Source organism: Euprymna scolopes, chromosome 26 (assembly GCF_053919585.1).
Source record: "Euprymna scolopes isolate OS-2025 chromosome 26, ASM5391958v1, whole genome shotgun sequence".
Classification (NCBI taxonomy): domain Eukaryota; kingdom Metazoa; phylum Mollusca; class Cephalopoda; order Sepiida; family Sepiolidae; genus Euprymna; species Euprymna scolopes.
In genome coordinates this window covers 67,288,230-67,310,873 of record NC_136507.1, presented here as the reverse complement: position 1 = coordinate 67,310,873, position 22,644 = coordinate 67,288,230, and the positions used below count along the sequence as shown (strand labels likewise).

Genomic DNA, 22,644 nt, shown 5'->3' with positions numbered 1-22,644 from the left:
TATTATTATTATTATTATTATTATTATTATTATTATTATTATTATTATTGCTGTTCTCGTCATCATCATAATCATTCGTTATTGTAACGAATCCGATTTAAATAGCAAAAAATCTTTTGTGATTGACGTGTTGTTCTCTTACTTTCATATTTAGGGTGACCGTGGATATACGGGACGTGAAGGTCCCCCCGGACCTCCCGGACCTCCTGGTCAAGGATCTGGTTTACCGAATCCAGGCTCAGGCGACCTTGATACTTCATTCAGATGTAAGTTCATACTTTTCTGGGGGGTTTTTTGTTTGTTTTTGTCTTTTTCTGGCGAGATGAGAAAAAAAATGAAAATGAACATTTAATTGATAATAAAAAATCGAATGCACTCTGTAAGAGCACAGACGTCCGCCACTTCTCATCAGTCATATTAAGTTTTAGGTCAGATCCATTTTATGGTTTATCGTTATTGGATTTGTGAAGCTAGTTTGAGGACACACACGCACAAACACACACACACACACACACACATATATATATAATGAAAATTCCAACGACTATATATTTATCAGTAGAAATTCGTTCTGATAACCAGAAAGGAAGTCGCTGGACTCTGCAGTTTATTTATATATGAACTGGAAAATAATGTTAACGTTTATCTTGAAAGTTTGATTACAAATTTATATATATATATATATATATATATATATATATATATATATATATATATATATATATATATAGTGGTACCTCGGTACTCGACCATAATTCATTCCAGATGTTTGTTCGAACCCCGAAATATTCGACAACCGAAACGGTATTTCCCCTTTAAATTTACTGAAATAAAATTTATTAGTTCCAGAGTTTGAAAGTTCCTCTTCATCTGTAAGCTTTTAGGATTTTATATATTTAATTGCATTGCTACTTCTTATTCCTTTCCAAGCGCTGACATCCGTATTCCGCTTTTAAATTTCTCTATGTATCAGTGACATTTTAAATTCGATCATCGTTAGCACAGTTTTCCGTTTTGCACTTGCTTTACTGCTTTTATTTCTTTTTCTTTCTTTTTATCCAATGGTAAGAGAATGTGCATTTCTTCTTTGTTTCTAAAGTCTTTATTCGACACAAAACCGATACTTTTAACAACAAAGTTTTTCCCCGCGCAATTAATGACTGTCGTCCCGAGATACGTTTATTTACGTATTGTAGTCTACTGACAGTTATATTACTTTTTGGGCACCTCAAGATTCTTTGTCGACTCACACAAAAACGGGGCCGACCAATTGAATTGTGTGGTTCTTGTAACACGCTGATTGTATGCTAAAAATAACTCACACACCGTATGACTGTCGAATAAGGTTGCGATGACGCTGTTCTAAATATAAATCTCGTCGCAAAGTTCAGACTCGCGTGGCGACGTCGTCAGAGTGAGGTTGGGTCGTCACACTATACTTCAAAAGTATTACGAATGAATTACAACGTTCCATTGAGGAACACCACTGATTGTTTACATTAGAAGTGAAGCTGGTGGTTATAACTCCGAAATTTTGTTCGACTACCGAGACTAGAAAAATTCAAACTTTTGGTTTGAATACCGAGTTGCTCGACCACCGAAACGTTCGACAACCGAGGTATCACTGTATACACACACACACACACACACACACACACACACACACACACACACATATATATATATATATATATATATATATATATATATATATATATATACTTCAGAATAAAATTATCTAACAATCAACTGGTATGGAAACCTGTGATTATAAGTTTTACAAGATATTACTGGCATTGCTCGATATACAAGATAGAGCAAATAAATCAAATTTTAATCATTCAATGAATTTAGAAATTCATGACATGAATTGTTTAAATTTCAAATCAAAAGATTTTATTATTCTAAAGAATACATTTGAAATATTATAACGCCTTATCCTATAGGATTTCGATGTCTAACATCTCTTCAGAGGAGAAAATATTAGCAAATAATTATAATACACCTTATTTGCTAAAGTCAGTGAGACATGGAAAATCACAATTAAAAGTTGTTTAAGTACATAAATGTCCTAGGATAAGGGAAGTTAATGAAAAGGATATAAAAATTCACATCCACATTGCATGGTAAAATCCGAAGTGACTGTCTTTGATAGCAGTGTGGTAAAATGATCCAAACTGTATTTTGAGTAATCCACATCATCACAATGTAATGGTCCGAAGTAGGCATTTTCCTGGAGCAATTTTCTTTGTTTATATAATGGTGCGAATTAAGCATTTTTATTATTGAACGTGCGAATTGAATCATCTTATCTATCTACTTTGGTTTTTGTTCATTTGATGCACATGAAATAAAACATTTGATGCGCATGAAATAAAACATTTGATGCACGTGAAATAAAACATTTGATGCACGTGAAATAAAACATTTGATGCACATGAAATAAAACACCCACGCTATTTCTTTTAATTGAAACAAAATCAAAAGAGAACCAAATCTTGATAATAGAATTCTCAATATTTTTTTCTTTGTAGTTTTCAAAGGAGAAAAGGGAGACCGAGGCCGTGATGGAATAGCAGTAAGTATTAAACTTTACGTTAGTAATGTGTTATATATATAATGAAATTCTTATTATTTCACATTTATGCAAATTTTCAAAAAACATTATAAACCTGTGAGGAAGTTGTACAAAATTTTAATTCTCCTACAATGAGTACAAAGAAACAAGAAAGACCTTATTCCGCGGAGTTTCGACAATGCAATTCTTCTCATCAGAGCAAAGAGGTTTACAAAATATACAATAAAATCTGCAGGTTAATGCATTAAAAACTACAAATATGAAATGAATCATACTTGCATCAAAAAAGTTATTAACAGTTAGTGACAGTTTATAGGGATTAAAAGATATTAAGAAAACAGGAAACGTGAAAAAGGGAGAAAAAGGATATGGTAAAAATCTAATGAATAAGAAGGTAAAATCCGAAATCAGTCCATGTAAAATCCATTGGTAATCCATAAGGAAAGGGAAAACAGAATTATAGATGTTTTTTGAATAACGGATAAGGCAAATGGGAATGTTTTAAGTGAGTGATTCAAGAGAAAGCAATAAAAGATTGAAATTGAAGAGAGTGGTAAGAAAAGAGGAAAAATAAAAAATATATATTTGTAAACTATGACGGCTAGTCGTTTTCACCTCGTCATCTCCTGACCACGTGATAACTTTCCTTGTGCTACAGCATACATCTCTATCTCTTCTATTATATAAAATGGGTTTTGCTTGTGTGGGTGTGTGTGCGTGTGTTCGTTCCCTATAGACTCCTAAACGACTGGGCCGATGTTTTTTGTTGTTTTTTTACTTTCTTAAAAATATTACTTTATGTGCCTGACTGTGTTCTTATATAGGTTTTGTATCAGAGTGTCTTCGATAAGTATTGATAATCGATAATCGAGCAGATCCGATGAAAGAACGAACAGGCGTTATTGAATACAGTTAACACCCGGTTCATCCTAATATCACATGTGTATTTGAGAAGTTTTATAACCGCACAAGCAGAAAGACCCGGCATATAAAACCAACAATGGGCTCTTTGATATGACAGGAACGCGTTCGAAATGAATCTTTTTGTTTAGAGCACAATTGAGCCTTGATACATGATTTTTGCATTTTAACTTTTAATTCAATCCGTTTTGTTATAAAAAAAATAATTTTATAAAATCAACAGTAGGTTCTTTTACAAATTTCGATTACAATAAGATATAGAAGAGTAAGAAGATCGTTGATCCTGATTCGATCCCAGGCAACGTCGGATCTCGTTGATAGTATAGCATAAAACGACGCTATCATTTAACTGACAATAACGTCTTAAAACAACACCTAACATCCCATGATAAAAACCTACAGTCGGCCGACATTAGAAATATCTTAACTAACAATACTAAAATTCAATACCTTAACAATTGCACACGACGACTTAAATTACTAGAAAACATATTTATTTAAAAAAAAAAAACACACAGCCCTTTTTAACTAGATCTCATTTAATACCAGGACAAATATACTAACAGTATTTAATAACTGACAAGAAACTAAATAAATAAACTATAAAATAAGGAAATCAAAATTAAAAATAAAAATAATTCGCCCTTAACCATCCTGTACCCACCTTTATAACAAAAAAAGAAAAATTATAAATACACCAAGCCTCAAAAAAAAAAAAAAAGAAAGAAAACGAAAAAACAATCGCTCCTGGTGATAATCGGATGCACTGATAGAAAGCGCTTGAGTAGAATATGGCTGAACAACAACTTTTGGGCGTCATTTTATACATATGCCAGCTGAAATAAAAAAAGACCGCTGGACGAATGGAAAAAATATCAACAAAAGTTGGAAAAAACAAACTCTGTCGCGTTCAATCAGACGTGCTTGCATATATATATATATATATATATATATATATATATATATATATATATATATATATTATTAAAATATCATTATCCACCGATACGTGTTTTGTCGTCTACGACTAATCAGAGTGGCTGAATCTATCTATATAGATATATATATATATATATATATATATATATATATATATATATTGGATGTGATAACTAATGGCTACACATATGCAAACATGTTTCAGTGACCACCCTGCCAGGAAAAATCATCTCATCCGGCCAAGAATATCCACGAGAGTATATATATATATATACCATTCCATTATTCTCATATATATATATATATATATATATATATATATATATATATATATATATATATATATATATATATATATATATATATATATATATATATATGAGAATAATGGAATGGTATTCCGAAAAAATGGAGAAATAAAAAGGGAACAAATTAAGTTATGTGTCTATCAACATTTCGTTTTGGAAGTCTCGAAATAAAGACGAAACGTTGAAGAACACATAACCTCTCTCTCTACACACACACACACATACATACACACACACATACATATATATATATATATATATATATATATATATAAGTATGCTATGGATTTTTTGCTTTATTTATAAGAAAATTTATAAAACACGTTACTTGTCATAATATTTTCATACTGTTTCTTATATACTTGCGCACTGACCAGTTTTGTAATGAATACGTACAAATATACGAAATATATTATGTTATAATATAAGTTTGTATATATGAAATAGTAACATGATATTTATATATCAATTCAGTAGAATATAAACTTTACGGTCATATTTATTTTTTTTAAATTATGCTCCAAATTCAAACCCCAATATTTCTCCGTGTTTCAGAAAATCATCATCAGTATTAAATGAGAGTAAAACTTAACGAATTTATGATTTTCACTCTTCAATATATATCTTTTATGAATTCCAATTCAGATTGTTGTATAGAGGGTACACATAACGGGGACGAGACGACATTTATAATAGAAGAGGTAGACAGTGGAGATGTGTAATGGAAGTCTTTAAACATGAGGAGCGATGCATTATTGAAGAGGGGGATACAGTCAACCTTTTGAAAGAGTTTTTTACATACAAAGTTTATTATACAAGACTAGGGCAGCGTGATGATACATATAAACTTGAAAGACAAAACACATTACCCTGCGGTTGAAATGACGAACCAAGACAAAAGGCTTAGATGACAAATAGAAAACATTTATTTTTCCAACTGGTGATGGGAAATCTGATGCCTGGCTAAGTTGCTACATTGTGTTGTCTTTTCTTTCCCTTTGCTTCCTAAGGAACTGCGCCTAACTCTGTCAGTCTGCCGGACTAACTCGGACTCTTCTCCGACTCGCACTGCCGCTCGAACTCTCTGACTTAACTGAACTAAACGTATATATTAATTCTATGTGACGTCAACACGCGACCCAAACATGCGCATCCCATACACATGCATCCAACACGCGTCCTGGCAACACAAGGACATTCCTTAATTTCATTGTTCCATTATTCCTGCTTCGACCCAAATTAACCAACCCAGCTTTCTGTTTGCCGCTTTTTTTATTTTTGTATCATCTTATTCTAATTTTGCATTCCCCACTACAATGGATAATGCCACTGCATTCCTGGAATCGTTTCTCTAGCAGTATGTATTCGTTTTAATTTCCGATAACTGCGTTCGATTCCAGAATGCTCCTTTAATAATAATAATAATAATATTTGATCCTAATTAATTCGTTTCTAACTAAAAATCGGGAGCTATCCCCTTCAATATACAAGATAATGTCGTCGAAATATTCGAAATCAAAAATAAAACAAAGTGCTGAAGCAATAAAGGTGAAACGTGAAGTTACAACCATATTTGAGGATGGCGTCTGTATATCTATAGCAACGATTAGCAGCAAAAATAGTTTGAAATAGAGTTTTTTATCCAATAAATTAAACTGAATTCTTTAAAACCAATAAGCCAAACGACAAATTATCTTTAATTCAAAAAATTATCTCAGAACACCGCTGATATTGTCAAAACTTTTTCATTAAATTGCATAACACGCTGACCTACGAAAGTTTTAAAATTTTCGAAAGAAAAACAATCCAATAGTGGTGAACCTCGTTTTCAAATTCTTTGTTATCGATGTGGTAATAGAATTAGAAATGTGTAAGATGCATTGTTTAATCCAAATGAATTATTATAAATAGCTAAGAACGCCATTTTATATTGTGTTTCTTATATTTTAGGGTAGAGACGGGGAAGCTGGTTTACCAGGTTTGCATGGACCAGAGGGACGTCCTGGACCCCCAGGACCGCCAGGTCTTCCCGGAAACTTTGCTATCACTGATGGAAGCGGGACACCATATGGACCACAAGGACCTAAAGGCGACCGAGGACTTACGGTAAGTTTGTATTTTTACATCTTTTTGTCAATTCCTGGGTTATTTTAATCTTTTCACCTCCTCCCCAAAAGAGGAGGAGCGGTTTTGTTTTTGTTTTGTTTTTTTTTTTACTTTTAGTCTCTGTTTTTTAATTTTCTACCTCTCTGCGGAAGGGGCAGGCCAGTTTTTCTTTATTTTTTAATCTCCGTTTTTTTTGTTTGTTTTTAATCTTTTTACCTTCCTTAAAAGAAGAGAGAGAACCTGTTTCTTTTTTTCTTTCAATTTCCGTAGTCTTTTATCTTTCTTCCTTCCGCTAAAAGGAAAGAGCGAAGCCTTATTGTTTTTTATCTCGTATTTCGCGTTTACATAATCCTGTTTAACAACCACTAAACGGATTTTCATAAGCAAAAATCGAAATGTTTACATGTGAGCCACAAAAAAACTTAAACGAGGGTGCGTGGGTGCTTTAAAGGATACCGTCGCAAAATTTGGAATCGCATTCATTAACGTAAGATCCTCGTTCATCAATCGTGTTTATGTACGCATAAGCATCCTTGTAGAATGCACACACTTGCAGTATCTCCCATTACTTAATGAGGATACTGAAAGATAGAAATGAATATGATTGGTCGAGCAAAACCACGTGTCAGTAGAGTGGCGCGTTTGGAAATAGCCACTAGCAGCTAATTGGTGATTCGCGCCATTATTTGGCCATTCACTCCGATCGCTGATACATGTCAGTTGAGATTCCGATACCTTCGCTAAGACAATTCGACGACTTCAAACGAATGTATCCATTTTACGGTACATATCAAATACAATTATTTTTTTTCCCGAAGTCATAAAATAAAAACGAATGAACAAACAAAGAAACAAACTTATACAAACAAACTTGCCATCTTTTTCTTTTTTTTTTAGAGTGAACTCATCTTCTAAAAATATGGAATCGTTAATAAATTTGTTCGTACAAATAGACTTCAACCAATTCCTGACTTACGCATTATCTCCCAAACATAAATGCCCAACAGTCTTTTTTTCATCATTTAAAAATAAATACATCAAGCTACGACGTGCAAAATTGTTACTAACTTCGGCATCAGGTATTGACCTGATTTAAACTGCAATGCCCGTTTCATTTAATTTATAGGAATTGCTCCAGACAGGATATGAAGCTACTTGATGTAAGAGCTAAAAATATACCACTTCAAGAGGAAAAAACTAGCTACCGATAAATGCTATATTGATAAATTGATCAAAACACAAACAGCAATTCTTCCCCTTTTGTCAATAACATCTCTAATGGAATATGAGGACTAAAGAACAAAACAGGGAAAGTTATACTTATGAGGCTGGCGAAAGTAAACGCATGGTTCAGTTTCGAGATTGTTTTTATAGGCATAATCTTTCAGATTAATTTACAGATAAAAATCGGGGGACGGGGGTTATATTCCTGTGGGTATGAGGGATACCAAAGTGTCCCGGCATATCATTTAATAGCGACTAACCAAAATCTATTGGACGTTTCTGACTGAAACTTGTAGAAACATTCAAATATCAATTAAAGTTTATTTATACTGTGCAAACAATTTTCGGGAAGGGGTGGATATCTAAATAAATAACTCCTCTGGGAATAACTTTCTTTCTATTGCTTTCTTGATTTATGTGTAAATATATTATAGATTTTCTAGTTGACCTAATTAATACCGTCGGGGATTATGGAATTTGTTACGTCGACTTCAAATTCTACGGAATCAGTTGCTGTTTCCTCTCCCTCATTTAAATGGGAAAATTGTTATTAAACAGTTGGTTTCTATCATCATGGGCGAGGCATACAAGTTCTGGGTGGGAAACGAAACTCCATTTTATCCGGGTCTCTTGCGATCTCATTTATGTGGCTTTGTGGTTGCGACAACGACGGCGACGACCGGGGAAATACATGCAGACTAAACTCTTCAGTGGAAACGGTCCTGAATATGACCTTAAACTATATCCGATGGTGAGACTCCAGCTTGCGGGCTTTGGGGAGTGTGGAGCTACCCTTTAATTGCCATTGCTCCCAGGTTCCATCTGACCCGGAGTGGCAGTACCTGTTAGGGTCCCAACTATGGATTAAATAGAAACCGACTTGAAAAAAATGTCTAGCGCATGCTCCTCTCGACACACGGATTATTTCTGATTTCCTGGAATATTCAGAAATAGGATCCCAAGGGAGTATGTAACATGTAACGCAGACTAATTCAAGAGAAGCCACAAAGTTTGCAGGCTGTCAAATTTCAGAAGGACTGTGCTACTAAATAATAACTAGTTTATTGTGTTTCTGTTGCATTTTTTGTTGCATTAATGTTCTAAACTCACATTTAAATAACAATTTTCCATTGCGCGGAGTTTCCTTTTGCCTTCTCGATTTTGAGCTAATTTTTTTTTAATCGACGTGAACACTAGGATACTTCAATTAAAAGTCAAATATGAACAAGAAAAATTTTAGAGGAATGAAAGGCGGGTTAAATGAGGTTATTTATTTGCTTCCCCACTGAGCAAAGTAGGCACAAGGCCGTTTTTTTAATATGGAGAGTAAGGGGAAGGGGAGAAACAACTTCCCCGATGGGGGGAAGGACTGGATAGTGACAATTGGTATGAAGAGTTTCCCTATATTGACCAAAACTGATTGCCTCGAGCAATAGTCTGATACGTGGGGTTGCCCGCACATGTAGCTTTTAGTGTAGCATCTGCCGGAACAGATACTACACTTGGATCTTTGAGCCGCGGACCCAAAGGTGAATCAGATGAGGTATAGGTTGTTTAAACAGTTTATATTCAATTTGCGGGTTTGGAAAAAATGACAAGTGCGGACTTTGTTTTTGGCGCCACTGATATATAATAATTTTTAAATACCTACAATAAGAACCTAGTTCTTAAAGGGGCTGAGATCATTATTACTATAACAATTTTTAAATACCTACAGACACTAGTGTTTCATCCTTTCAGGGTGACACGGTTACTGCCAATTGGAGATTCGAACCTGGCCACGAAGCCGTCTCTGATTTCATTAGCCAGAAACATAGCCTCACAGCCAACCTCAACCGCGAGAAGCATCGTTGAAATTTAAACATTTATTTTTAACATTATGATCTCAACATGTGAGCTTGAATGACCGACTTTCATTTCAACTATAAAAGAACAGAGTTCTTAAAGGGGCTGCCATTATTATTACTATAATAATTTTTAAATACCTACATACATTAATATTTCCTTCTTTTTGGGGAGTCATCAGTGCAGAGTGACACGATTACTGCCGGTCGGAAGATTCGATTATATATATATACTAGCTATATATCTCTTCATGCGAATAAAAACGCTCGCTCTTTTCTAGCTACTGGAAGAAGATATTCTGAGTGGTGAGAGGAAGCGTAAAAGCAAATAGCAAGTCACGATACTCAGACTTGTCCCGTTTCTTGAAATTAATCTGGAACCAAATTCTGCATCCTATGATAAGTCATCGAAAATGATAATCTTATAATTGTTGTATATATATTTGTTAACTAAAAGTATTTCATATACTTTTGATATTTTCACATTTATGCTAATCAGTGATACATTCTTTTTATATCCATCCTATGATGAAAAAAGTCTATCTTTGAAAACTCATGGGTTAATATTTTTTTTTATATATAATTTCTTGTTTGAATTTTCGATGGTTAGAAAATATTGTAATTTTCATTTTCATCATCAATTTTTCTTATTTAGTGTTCTATTATTTCAGTAGATTTTGATATAAAGATAATATGTATCTTTGGATTTTTTTATCTCATATTTACAGAGAATAGCTGGAAATGCAAACATTGACAAAGTGTAATTTTTCAGTCTTTTATGTTAGAAAGTGCAATATCTGTGTGTATATATCCTAATTTTATCTATTCCTTTATTTTTACTTTATTTACTTAAAATTCTTTTTTATTTAAATAGGGTCCTAAAGGAGAACCTGGCATCGGTATTCGCGGACCGGCTGGTCTGCCTGGCCGCCCTGGATTATCGATACCTGGAAGACCAGGCCCGCCCGGCCCACCTGGTCCATCAAGGTCTGGTAGTAGCTCCACTTACAATGACAGATCATCAACTATTTCAAATGGCGTGAGTATTGACAGTCAATTAATTAATGAACGATTTTTCAAAGGAAAATCAAATTAGAGCAGTAGAATGATCCACTCTTTTTTCAATACAGGATTCTTCAGGCTTATGCGCGAATTCTGTGGTTGTTTGTCGCTTTTATATGCGCATCTTCTATTGAAATTTTAGTTAGCCAATCAGCTTTCTAGTATTCACCGCGCCAATGAGCATGCATTTATCGGACAAAGGCCTATTTGACCTCTGCTTGACCTGATCCTTTGTGTGTGCTCTGTTTAGCCTGGATATTTAGTTTCTTGATCTTTTTTAAATCTAGGTTAGTGTTTTTTTTTTAATTTTATTAATGTTAGTTTATATATAAATATATATATGTGTACACACATATGTGCACATATATATATACATACATATATGTGTGATCGTTTATCTATATTCATGTTTATTTAATTTATTTATTTATTTTCTATTGTTTTTGTTAGTTTTAAAACTATTTTGTATCGCTATCCTAGAGTAAATTTTATCTTGTGAATACAGTTGTTTGCTATTTCTCTTCTACAGTTTAATAGATGTTGGGGTTCTTTAAAGTACAGGATAGCAAATTTTCATGAAGGCATAATCTTCATGGGTCGTCTAGGTCCCTACACGTGGTAGCTTGTCTTATTATTTTCCATTCGACTACCGGCGAATGTCCTCTTTCCTTGAATTCCCAGTATTTATTCGCTAGTGTTGTTTTCATACGGTATTTTTATTGTTGAATGTACTTTTGTGGTCATAGTATCGAGTTTTGAAAGGCATAAGCCTGAAGAATCCTAGAGTTGATGAAACGCGGAATATTCAGTGTAGCTTAATCGCCATATACATTTTATAACTTACTAACTAGCTCTACCTACGTATTGAGCACTTTTGAAGTAAATACTTAAAGTTTACGCATAAATCTATACTTTCGTATATTAATTTTATGTGAGTAAATTAAGTAGTTATAGTTATATATATATATATAGGCTTATAACGTACAGCATAATACTTCAATTTAAATTTTAAATAACACTTATATCACGGGAAGACAATCTAATTCACTTAACGCGCACCACGCGTGCTTCTCGGATAGTCGAAGACATAACCATTGAGGAAAAACACACGACCTTATTTTTACTGCTATTTTCCTTCGTTTTAACACTATGGGACGAAGAAAAATATATTCCTAAGACGTAAAACATCGATTTTTTTTTTTATTTTAAACAGATAAATATTGGTTTATTTTATAAAAACATATATTTACCTAAGGTAAAACACACCCACATATATATATATGAAAAAATAATAATTTCAAATTACAGATTGTATGATGCTATAAGCTTAAAGTCCATGTACATATTAATATCGATATTTATAAGACAATCTCAACTAGATGAAAAAACTCAATATTCGAAATAGAGCAGTAGTATGAATAAAAATTTGGAATTAATTTCTGTAAACTAAAACTTTACAACAAATTTGTTTCAACAATGAATACAAAGATTGAAAAGAATTTCCTTATTCCATGAAGTTTCAAGTAATGGCTCATATTCTCAGAGAAAGGTATTTATCAAAATAATATTTATAGGCAGTCTATAAATTTTTCTGGTTAGCACATGAATTGAAAATTAAAGTTTGCATGAAAATTTATAAAAAAAAAAATTAAAAAGGCATTTCTAAGATGAAGTCAGGCTCAATGAAGAAAAGTAGAAACATGGTGGTATAATTAAAGGTCATAAAAAACATGGTGGTATAATTAAGGGTCATGAAAAACATGGCGGCATAATCCAAAACAAAGAAAAAGTTTCATGTTCATGTGTATATATGCATATGATATCATTCAAAAGAATTGTAATAAAGTAAAAAAAATAAAATTTGTTGTACAGAATTTAATTCCAAATTTTTACATTCATATTCCAATGTCTGTGCATGTGTTCTCCATATAAAGAAAGGTTACATGAAGTTTTAAAGTCTATACACATGTAACATGAAAGTGGACCCGAATCTCAAAATACTTCTTAAGAGGACCAAGCTCTTCCTGATACTTCAAATATACGCTATTTTTAAGATTATTCGACTCGTATACTCGTATATAAAACACCTCCGAATTTACGACGTATACTCCCGAATGTATGACGTATTCCCCAAGTTAAATATGGCACAGAATGACCCTTACAACTTCAGTTAAATGTATTAGATTCTAATAAAATTTAACCATATATATATATATACATATATATATAGTCATCCACATAAAGTACTGTTTCGCTGTTTCACAGCTCATCAGTGCGGCTAGACAGGCAACTGCCTCAAGCCAGGATCGAAATCTGACCGCCCAAATGACAGACAGACCTTCTCACGATTACGCTATACGGCTGCTGCTCTGTGGGAAATGAATTTAATAATGTTTAGTTTTAACATCGCCAAAATGCCTCCGCTCGATTTGTTTACACAAAGAGCATCGCTTTATATGCTAATGGCAATTTGTATATCACTTTCCGAAATGCTCAACCCAAGATAGAGAGCATTATAGTTATCCACATACAGTACTGTTTCGCTGTTTCACAGCTGATTAGTGCGGCTAGACAGGCAACTGCCCAAATAAATCAGACCTTCTCACCATTACGCTATACGGCTGCTTCTGCCACTAATATATATATATATATATATATATGTATGTATATATATATATATATATAGAGAGAGAGAGAGAGTAAATATGTTCAAATTTCATTTAAAAACAATCACTTTTCAAAATAAATACAAATTTATTGTTTGAACTGAAGAATACAATGTTTTAATTAAAATCCTTAATCCATGGATTTTCAATATAAGTCCATCTCCTCAGAGAAAAAACACTAGCAAAATATTAATATTAGTTCGCAATTATTTTGCTAAATAGCACACAGAGAGAAAATATTAAAGATGAAATGTATTTAAGGGACATAGAGAAAGGGAATGATCGTTGAAGCAAAAAAAGGATATGATATTTGGCATCCAAATACAGAATTCATACTTGAAGAAAGTATGATGGTATAATTTAAGTTTAAATGAAATTCGAACATTTATACTCTAATTTTATTTGCTCTGTCTAGTATATTGAGCAATTTTATTTGACTCGGATTGTCTTATATGAATATTTCCATCCTTCCAGTATTTTATAACACTTGAAACCCCTAGATTCACTAACCTATAATCTAATTCAATTCAATACGTTAAAGTATATATATATATATATTTTTTTTTTTTTTTTTTTTTTTTTTTTTAATTACATTTTCACCCCAAACAAGGCAAATTGCCACTTTGGTGTAGGGGGCTACTATCAGGGGCAACAACTACTGGGGTACTATGTAGGGATTTGGGCAGCAAGGTGTCGGTTCACGTTACACTTGAACTTCTGCACGTCAGTACTGTTGGGGAAGCAGGGACCTGGAATGGAATTCCAGAGTCTTGCGGTTCTGGGGAAGAAACTATTGGAGTAAAAAGATCTTTTACATCTAGGGACCTCTACAGTGTGGGGGTGGGATCTAGTAGCCTGTCGGGTTTGTCGAGGGTGCTCGCGTCGTGGGGGCACAAGTGATTGCAGTTCATCAGAGCATTCACCACTAAAATACTTGTAGAACAGGCAGAGGGATGCAACATTTTGTCGATGGGACAGAGGCTGAAGCTTAGATGCCAGTTCAGGGCCTATCAGATTAGCGACTCTCTTTTGAACCCTGTCAAGGAGCGAGAGACTAGTAGCAGATGCACCAGCCCAGATGTGGCAGCAATACTCCATACATGGGCGAATGGTGGCCTTATAGAGGTACAGGATATATATATATGACACAGGATATATATATGACACAAATTTTAAGTCCTTGCTGCTAAAAGTTGACAGTAAAAATGTTATTTGATGTCCTGAACATGGTGAAACAGGACAGTGATTTTAATCCATTACTGGGCAACGGCGTGTGTCCCTGCTAGCTTTTTATAAAGTTTAAAAAAGGCAATCATTACAAAAGAAAGGACGAATATTATGTGTTGTAAATCATTTAATAAGATAAAATTTTGGCACTTTAAAAACATCGTTTCGTATTTGAATTAAAGTATTAGAAAGCCAAATGGCGTGTTATTGTTTGTTTGTTTTTTAATAAATTATTTATCTTAAAGAATGGAAAAGCTTTCGACTTTAACAAGACTTTATCAGGCTTTGAAAATTTTCTCTTTTTTTAAATCATCTTTCCCGTCGAAGATATAAAATCCATCGTCGGTAGCAGTCCATAGGGCTGTTAAGCACGATTGCTTTAAGCAAAGAATTTATTTTAGATGAAAAAAATTGTTATTTTGGATTTGGAATTTCTATAATATATATTATTTATATTTATTTTAACCAATAAACAACGAAAACATGTTTCTAATTATCCTGCGTATTCATACTTTGTTTTTGCTTGAATTTCTTTTGTTAAAGTGAAAATACTTTGTTTTTTCTTTAAAAAAAAATTCTCCTTTTTTTAAATTAATAGGGTTTTTTTTTTTTTGTTTGTTTTTTTGGAAATTATTCCGGGCTTATTTTCTACACATTGGCTTTTTTTATCTTCTGTAACTTCAAGAAAAACAAGTGAAGCATTCCTGGTCCCCCGTGAGTGCACAGTGAACGAGGCATAAAAATGACTAAGTTCAGCATTTGCATCCCCCCACCCATTTAGCCCCAAAAGTCCCAAAGGGACATCAAATCCTGGTGAAAATGGACAAACGGTGCAGTTTTAGACCTTAATATAAATTTTATGTATGTAAATTTGAGTTCTGCACCATGCAAAAAAGAAAAAATGACAAAGTCCATCATTTGCCCCCCACCACCACCCGCATTTAGCCCCCAAAGTCCCCAAGGCCTTAACATATTTAAATTTGAGTTCAGCACCATGCAAAACTGCTAAATAAACGTACAGAGAAATTTTTGGATAAATATAGTAAAATAGACCCAAAAATAGTGTTTTTATTAACCCTAAAGAGCCCCTGGGGTACACCCAAGAGTTATCGCGAAGTATAGACAAATGAAAGTATATAGAAATTAGTTACAATTTTTCAGAAAGTTTTATAAAAATCCAAGGCATCAATTTCTTTTTTTTTCATAAGCACAAAAATGTCAATTCTAGCAATTTTAACCCGAAAGGCACCACTAGGGGGGTGGGGAGCGACCGGAGTTTTCCCGGATAATCCGTTCTGTTACTTTTTTTTACTCATATAATGTTTAATGTTTGTGCAAAATTTCAAAAAATTGCAATGCGTAGTTATTGAGAAAAGTGCGGACAGATGAACGGACAAGGGTGAATTTACAGGTCCACCCTCTTTTTGTTGGGGGACCAAAAAAACGAACACAGATACATAATTTTAATCTAAATCATTTTTTGCGCTAGAACAAACGTTTCGTCGAAAGTACCAGGGTATGGTGTTTCTTTTAAAATTGATATAACGTGTGTGTACAATTGTTTTTTTTTATAGGTTGTGACATTCCGTAATGAAGAAGAACTCCAATCTGTGGCTTTGTCAGTTCCTGTCGGCACTTTGGCCTTCGTCATGGATACAGAAATGCTGCTGATCCGTTTACAAAACTCATGGGCTCAACTTCAAGTAAGTACTCACTTCCCATCGAAAATATGAGTCACATTCCGTGGCGCTCTTTTTTATTTCTGGGTTTACTGATGTAAATTTATGATCTAACTTCCTCTAAGTGCGCTATTCTCTACCAAATTTCATGCGCGACTTTCGCTCGAACACCTGCACGTGTATTGCGTCCATGTGAGACATGTCTGATTCTTTTGCATTTTGGAATGACGCAGATCGTTATATGGTTTATCAGAAATTATGGAAAATATAAATAATACATTTGTTTTTATTTTAGAGAGAATGAGCGCTATTTATTACTATACTAGCAGGGCGCCGGACATTGCCCAGTCGTAAGATACGCTTAAATATACTTTAATTCATGCAGATTACGTATTTATTATTATAGAGACAATTCTCTATTGATTATTGTAATAAACCGAATATATAGTAGTGAGATCAAAACTAATATATATATATATATATATATATATATATATATATATATATATATATATATATATATATATATATATATATGACTTGGATGCCATTTGAGTAGAAGGTTTTCCGTCATCTAGTTATCTCTACTGTGTGGTTTTTGCTACTTGTCGGGTTGATTTTTAGTAGTGTTGTGGCGATATAATGGAATCGGAAAAATCGGAACATTTAATGATATTCGAATCGAAAAGAAAAAGTGCGATTTTCCCGATGCTAAAAACGATTCTTTTAATTGCTTTTGAGTGTTTTTTTTTTGTTTCTTTGTTTGCTTGTTTTTTGTTTGTTTGTTTTTTTATTTGTCTTTGCGAAAAGTCTGATTGTCCCTTGTTGGTACTTATGATAGAATGATACATATTTAATATTTTTTTATTAGTAGTAAAACTAAACTGTACATATATCCTCCACAACAAGTGTATGTTAATATATATTCCCATATTACGGGAGCGGGGCACAGTAATCCGAAAAATGTTTTGGTGTTCGATTTCAGTTGATGGAATCCAAGTCATATATATATATATATATATATATATATATATATATATATATATATATATAGTTTTGATCTCACAGCTATATATTAGGTTTAATATAATAATCGCTAGAGAATTGCCATTACATAGAAACAACGTTACAACTAAATATTTAGAATTTTTTTAAGAATCTGAATCTAAATAGATGAGTGTATCGGAATCGGTAATTGTATTGGAAACGAGAATAATATTGGAATCGTTCCATCTTTACTTTTTAGAACCGACAAAGTGTCACCAACTCGTGAAAAAGTGCAATTTTTGATAAATATCGAAGAGACACTCAGTAGATATTTTCCCACGGAATCCAGTAAGAGACAGGATTAATGATTATTTATGCAAAACAAACACCTGTGATTCCAGGAGAACTCTGAATTTCAACCTCTGAGAAAGACTGACAATATCATCGTATTAAAAAAAAAAAAAAACGAATCCAACTATTTTATAAATATCTAAATCTGGTCTCTTTTGTTTCTCAAATCCAATAAAACTTATGATTCTTTATTATCACTAGAGATGTGACAACAGCATATTCTTTTTATTCTTTTGACTCCTGAGTATATATCCGACACAGTAAGACACAGTTAATAAGCTGAGAACCAGATCAGTCTATATAAAAAACATATATTAACGGATATATACTCAAGAGTTAAAACAATAAAAAGAATATGCTGTTGTCACAGCCCTAGTTATTACATTATTCAAGAAGTAGTGATCACATGGGGAGACAACTCATGATTTACTTGTGTAATTTACTTTTAATTTGAATCCATATTTGTATTAATTTATTTTATTAATTTATTTAACCATTTATCTAAATATTTTTTTCAATTAATTAAATACTTTAATTTTATTTATATTTAATTATTTTATGTGTTTATTTTTTTAATTTATTTATTTATTTAGTTTTGTCTCTGGAAATGTCTTCCGTTTTTTTGTTTGTTTGTTTGTTTGTTTTTCCATGTATTTTTAGGGCATGTTCCCTCCAGCTTTGCATGTCTCCTCCTATTCCCCTAAACATGTCTCTTTCCGTTAACTGTCTTTCCCTGCCTAATATTTGAATGCCTTTCTCATGTCAATTATCCCTGTTTCGCCCAGACCAGACGCATTTACATCGCCTCGGTGAGTTTCTTATTTTCATTTCATTTTTCATTTCGCACTTTTGTATTGCACAGACGGCGCCATTGTTAAAGGGCGATAACTCCAATTTCTTCTTGGTCAAATAATACAGCAAAAAACAAGCAAGATCTTTTTTTCTAAACATAAAAATATTTAAAAACCAAAACATTTATTGTATAAAAATGTATCAATATATAATCAGATTCTCACATTAGTGTGTTGTAATTTGACTCATAAACGTATTTTATTTGTATCGGTGTCTAACTGTAAAAACATTTATTGTAAAGTCTGCGTAAGAAAATATAATTTTAATAAAACATTTTCCGATTTAAATCAACATTGGAACATTTTTTTTTCCGGACTTTTTTTGGAATTAAAATAACATTTGATTTTTTTTTCTCCCGAACAATTTAATAATTTAAATGAAACCTTTTTCGAATTAAATCAATATTGGATAATTTTTCTGAAACATTTTTTATGAATTAAAGTAAAATTGTCGCTGTAACAAAATATAGTTTTTTATTTTATTTATTGTGCGTGTGGTACCTATTGAAGGTCAACAATGCATTATAATTTTTAAATTATAAACAATTTGAATTAGGATAAGCACCACCTAGCGACAGTTTACTGAAACGTAAAAAAAATGGCGCCGTCTGTGTAATGCAGAAGTATTTTTCATTTGTTTATGCTTCAGTTTGTTCTGCTTTTGTCCATTGTCACTGCCGAATACTGGTGCTATCAGATCAGGCTGTCTACTGACTTCCTGAGATGAAACGCACCTACATAGATGTCTTTGTTTTTTTATTCCCTTTTGCAAAACTTAGTCATGTTCTGCGAAAACAAAAACAAAAACAACATTCTCCTCCCCTTCCCCTCCCTCGTTTTCTTTTTCCTTCACCTCCTCACCCCTTTTTTTTTTTTTTTTTTTTTTTTTTTTTTTGCCTAGTTGGTAGGGCGATAGAACATACCAACTGCCCCCCTGCAGAGGGTAAAAATCCTTCAATGGGACCACCAGTTGACCGTTGGTGGCAACCCGTAATGCATTAAGAACGGGATCCTGGTGGTTGAGTGGAACATGCCTAGGAAATAATAACATGATACTACAACACACCACTTTGGCCCTTACTAGGCTAGACGGGAGGTTGGATAGGCCCGATCCAATCAATCGGTTGGTCATGACAAGCACTAATTCAGACAATCCAAACAAAAACACACTAACACTCAACATAAACAATAAACTGAGTTAATAAGCGATGGCTGAAGGGTCAATCAAGCTGGGAAAAAGGTAACCATCAGGAATAATAAAAATACAGGGAAATCCCATACTTGGGTGGGCATAACCATATATTGTGAATGCTTGGAAACCTCCCCATGTTTGAGTATACCAGCTATGTAGCCCTGGAGAACCGAGGCGAATGGGATTTACCCCCTCATAGTTCTTCCCCATAAGGGGCTCCGAGGAGGGTGGGGAGCATGGCTGATGAATTTTTCAAAAATTATTATGAATGCCAAAAAATCCAAGAGACCACACACAGAAATAGACTCTGACAGCGACAATGAAGATACAAACTTTCCAAGATTCATCGTGCTAGAAGCAACGTCTAATATACCGTTAACTAAAATGTCACCCTTCATTATCCAAAAGGTAATATCAAGCAAAATAACACCTAAAAATGTCAAAAAATTAAGGAATGGTACCATATTGGTAGAAGTACAAAATAAAAAACAGGCCAAAACTCTACTTCAACTACAAAAATTGCATGAAACAAACATCAAAGCTTATCCACACCAAACACTAAACTACTCCAAAGGAGTCATAAAAAACCAGGAAATCTCCGTCTGCACAACAGAAGAAATCAAAACAGAACTAAAAAACCAAGGGGTCACAGATGTAAAAAGAATCACATTTAAAAAAAAAGGAGAGGTAATATATACAAACACTTATATATTAACATTCAATTATCCTCAAATACCAGATACCATCAATATAGGTTATGAAAGAACGAAAATAGAACAATACATTCCAAAACCTTTACAATGCTACAACTGCCAAAAGTTTGGACATAATAAAGACCAATGTCTAAGATTCTTCACATGTGGAAACTGCAGTGAAAAAAACCCAGACCACGATGAAGAAGACTGTCCAAATAAAACCAAATGCACAAACTGTCAAGAAGAGCACCACTCTCACTCAAAACAGTGCAAAATATATAAGCAAGAGAAGGAAATAATAACAATCAAATATCAAAAAAATATAACCTTCCAAGAAGCCCGCAAAGAAGTCACAAATCGCACCAAAAACTCATATGCCACAATAACCCAACAAGCAAACAAAATGTACAACTACAATGAACTAAACCTTGCTCCAGAAATTGCAAACCTAGCAAAAGAACTAAAGAACATACTTGAAGAATTAAAATCTTTTTTATCAGAACTGAAAATAAATTCTAACAGCCAAATAAAAGTCAGAAACGAACAACCCAGTATAAAAGAAAACGAAACAAAGGAAATCAGAAAAACTTCCATCAATATTGAGGAATCAATCTCTAAAGAAATGAAACCTCCTCAATTATCAAAACGTGAAAGATCCAAGTCACTAACAAGGACAAAAACAGATGTTAAAAATAAACACACAACAACAGAAAAAATGGAAATAGAACAGAACAACAAAAAAACTACCCCCCAAAAACAAAATGACAAACAAAAAACAGAATTAGTATTAATTGAAAATGAAAATAAATTTGAACTAGTTGAAACTGGTAGCCAAAAAAGACAGTCAAGACAAAGTAAATCTAAAAGTCCCAGACCAAAACCCAAAAAAAGCCTCTCACCAGAAACAAGAAACAGACCATCCACTTCCAAAAGAAACACCCAAACTAACATCGAAACTATGGACGTAGACATAAACACCAACAGTCCAAAACCAAAAGAAAATATAAACCATGACTAACAAAATCCTACAGTGGAACATAAGAGGATTAAAAATTAATATCGAAGAAATGCAAATACTTATCAAATCCTTATGTCCTGCAATAATTTGCCTACAGGAAACACACTTAAAAGAAAATGACAAAATTAACATAAAACACTACTCAATATACAACCACATAAACAAATTATCATGCAAAGCCACCGGTGGATCATCAATACTGATAAACGAAAACATTCCACACAGCAAAGTGAACTTAAAAACAAATATGCAAGCTGTTGCAATAACTGCAACACTACACAAAACAGTAACCCTATGCTCACTCTATATACCACCAAATGAAACAATAAACGAAACAGAATTAAACAATATAATCAAACAACTACCTAAACCTTTTCTACTGTTGGGAGACTTCAATAGTCACAATATATGGTGGGGCAGTAAAAAAAACAACAAAAGAGGCCAAACCATAGAAAAAATAATTAACCAAAATGATCTATGCCTACTCAACAACAAAGAGAATACATATATGCACCCACCAACGGGAACCCTATCAGCAATCGATATAACACTATGTGACCCAACTATATACATGGATTATAGCTGGAGAACACATAAGGATACATGCGGAAGTGACCACTTCCCAATCATAATAGAAAACGAGAATCCCAAGCCAGAAGACAAAACACCCCGCTGGAATTTACAAAAGGCAAATTGGGAAAATTTCCAAAATACATGTCAATACAGATTAATACCTGAAGCGAATCCTGACTTAGAACACATCACATATTTCAGCAACACCCTACTCACAATAGCCGAGGAGAACATACCAAAAAGTTCCACTACTACAAAATATAACAAACCCTGGTACAATAAAGAATGCAAAGAAGCTATAAGAGCCAGACGTGCAAACCTAAGGAAATTCAAAAACAGTCCAACGAAAGAAAATTTGGACACCTATAAAAACAGCAAAGCCAAAGCACGGAAAACTATCAAAGAATCAAAACGGAACTCGTG

General features: G+C 33.3%; 1 protein-coding gene across 8 annotated transcripts in view; it reads left to right on the top strand.

The window, feature by feature from the left end:
• The window catches only part of LOC145248141 (uncharacterized), a 568,735-nt gene that overhangs the window by 486,094 nt on the left and 59,997 nt on the right, over positions 1-22,644 (top strand). For 4 of the 8 annotated variants that reach the window (XM_080109957.1, XM_080109954.1, XM_080109959.1 and 1 more), the window contains 6 exons: positions 155-266; positions 2,535-2,578; positions 6,697-6,852; positions 10,795-10,959; positions 16,450-16,578; positions 18,678-18,701. In XM_080109957.1, coding sequence (XP_079966083.1) covers positions 155-266; positions 2,535-2,578; positions 6,697-6,852; positions 10,795-10,959; positions 16,450-16,578; positions 18,678-18,701 — 630 coding nt within the window. The remainder of the gene's footprint in view (positions 1-154; positions 267-2,534; positions 2,579-6,696; positions 6,853-10,794; positions 10,960-16,449; positions 16,579-18,677; positions 18,702-22,644) is intronic. The other 4 variants (XM_080109960.1, XM_080109956.1, XM_080109961.1 and 1 more) reach the window with 1 other exon arrangement.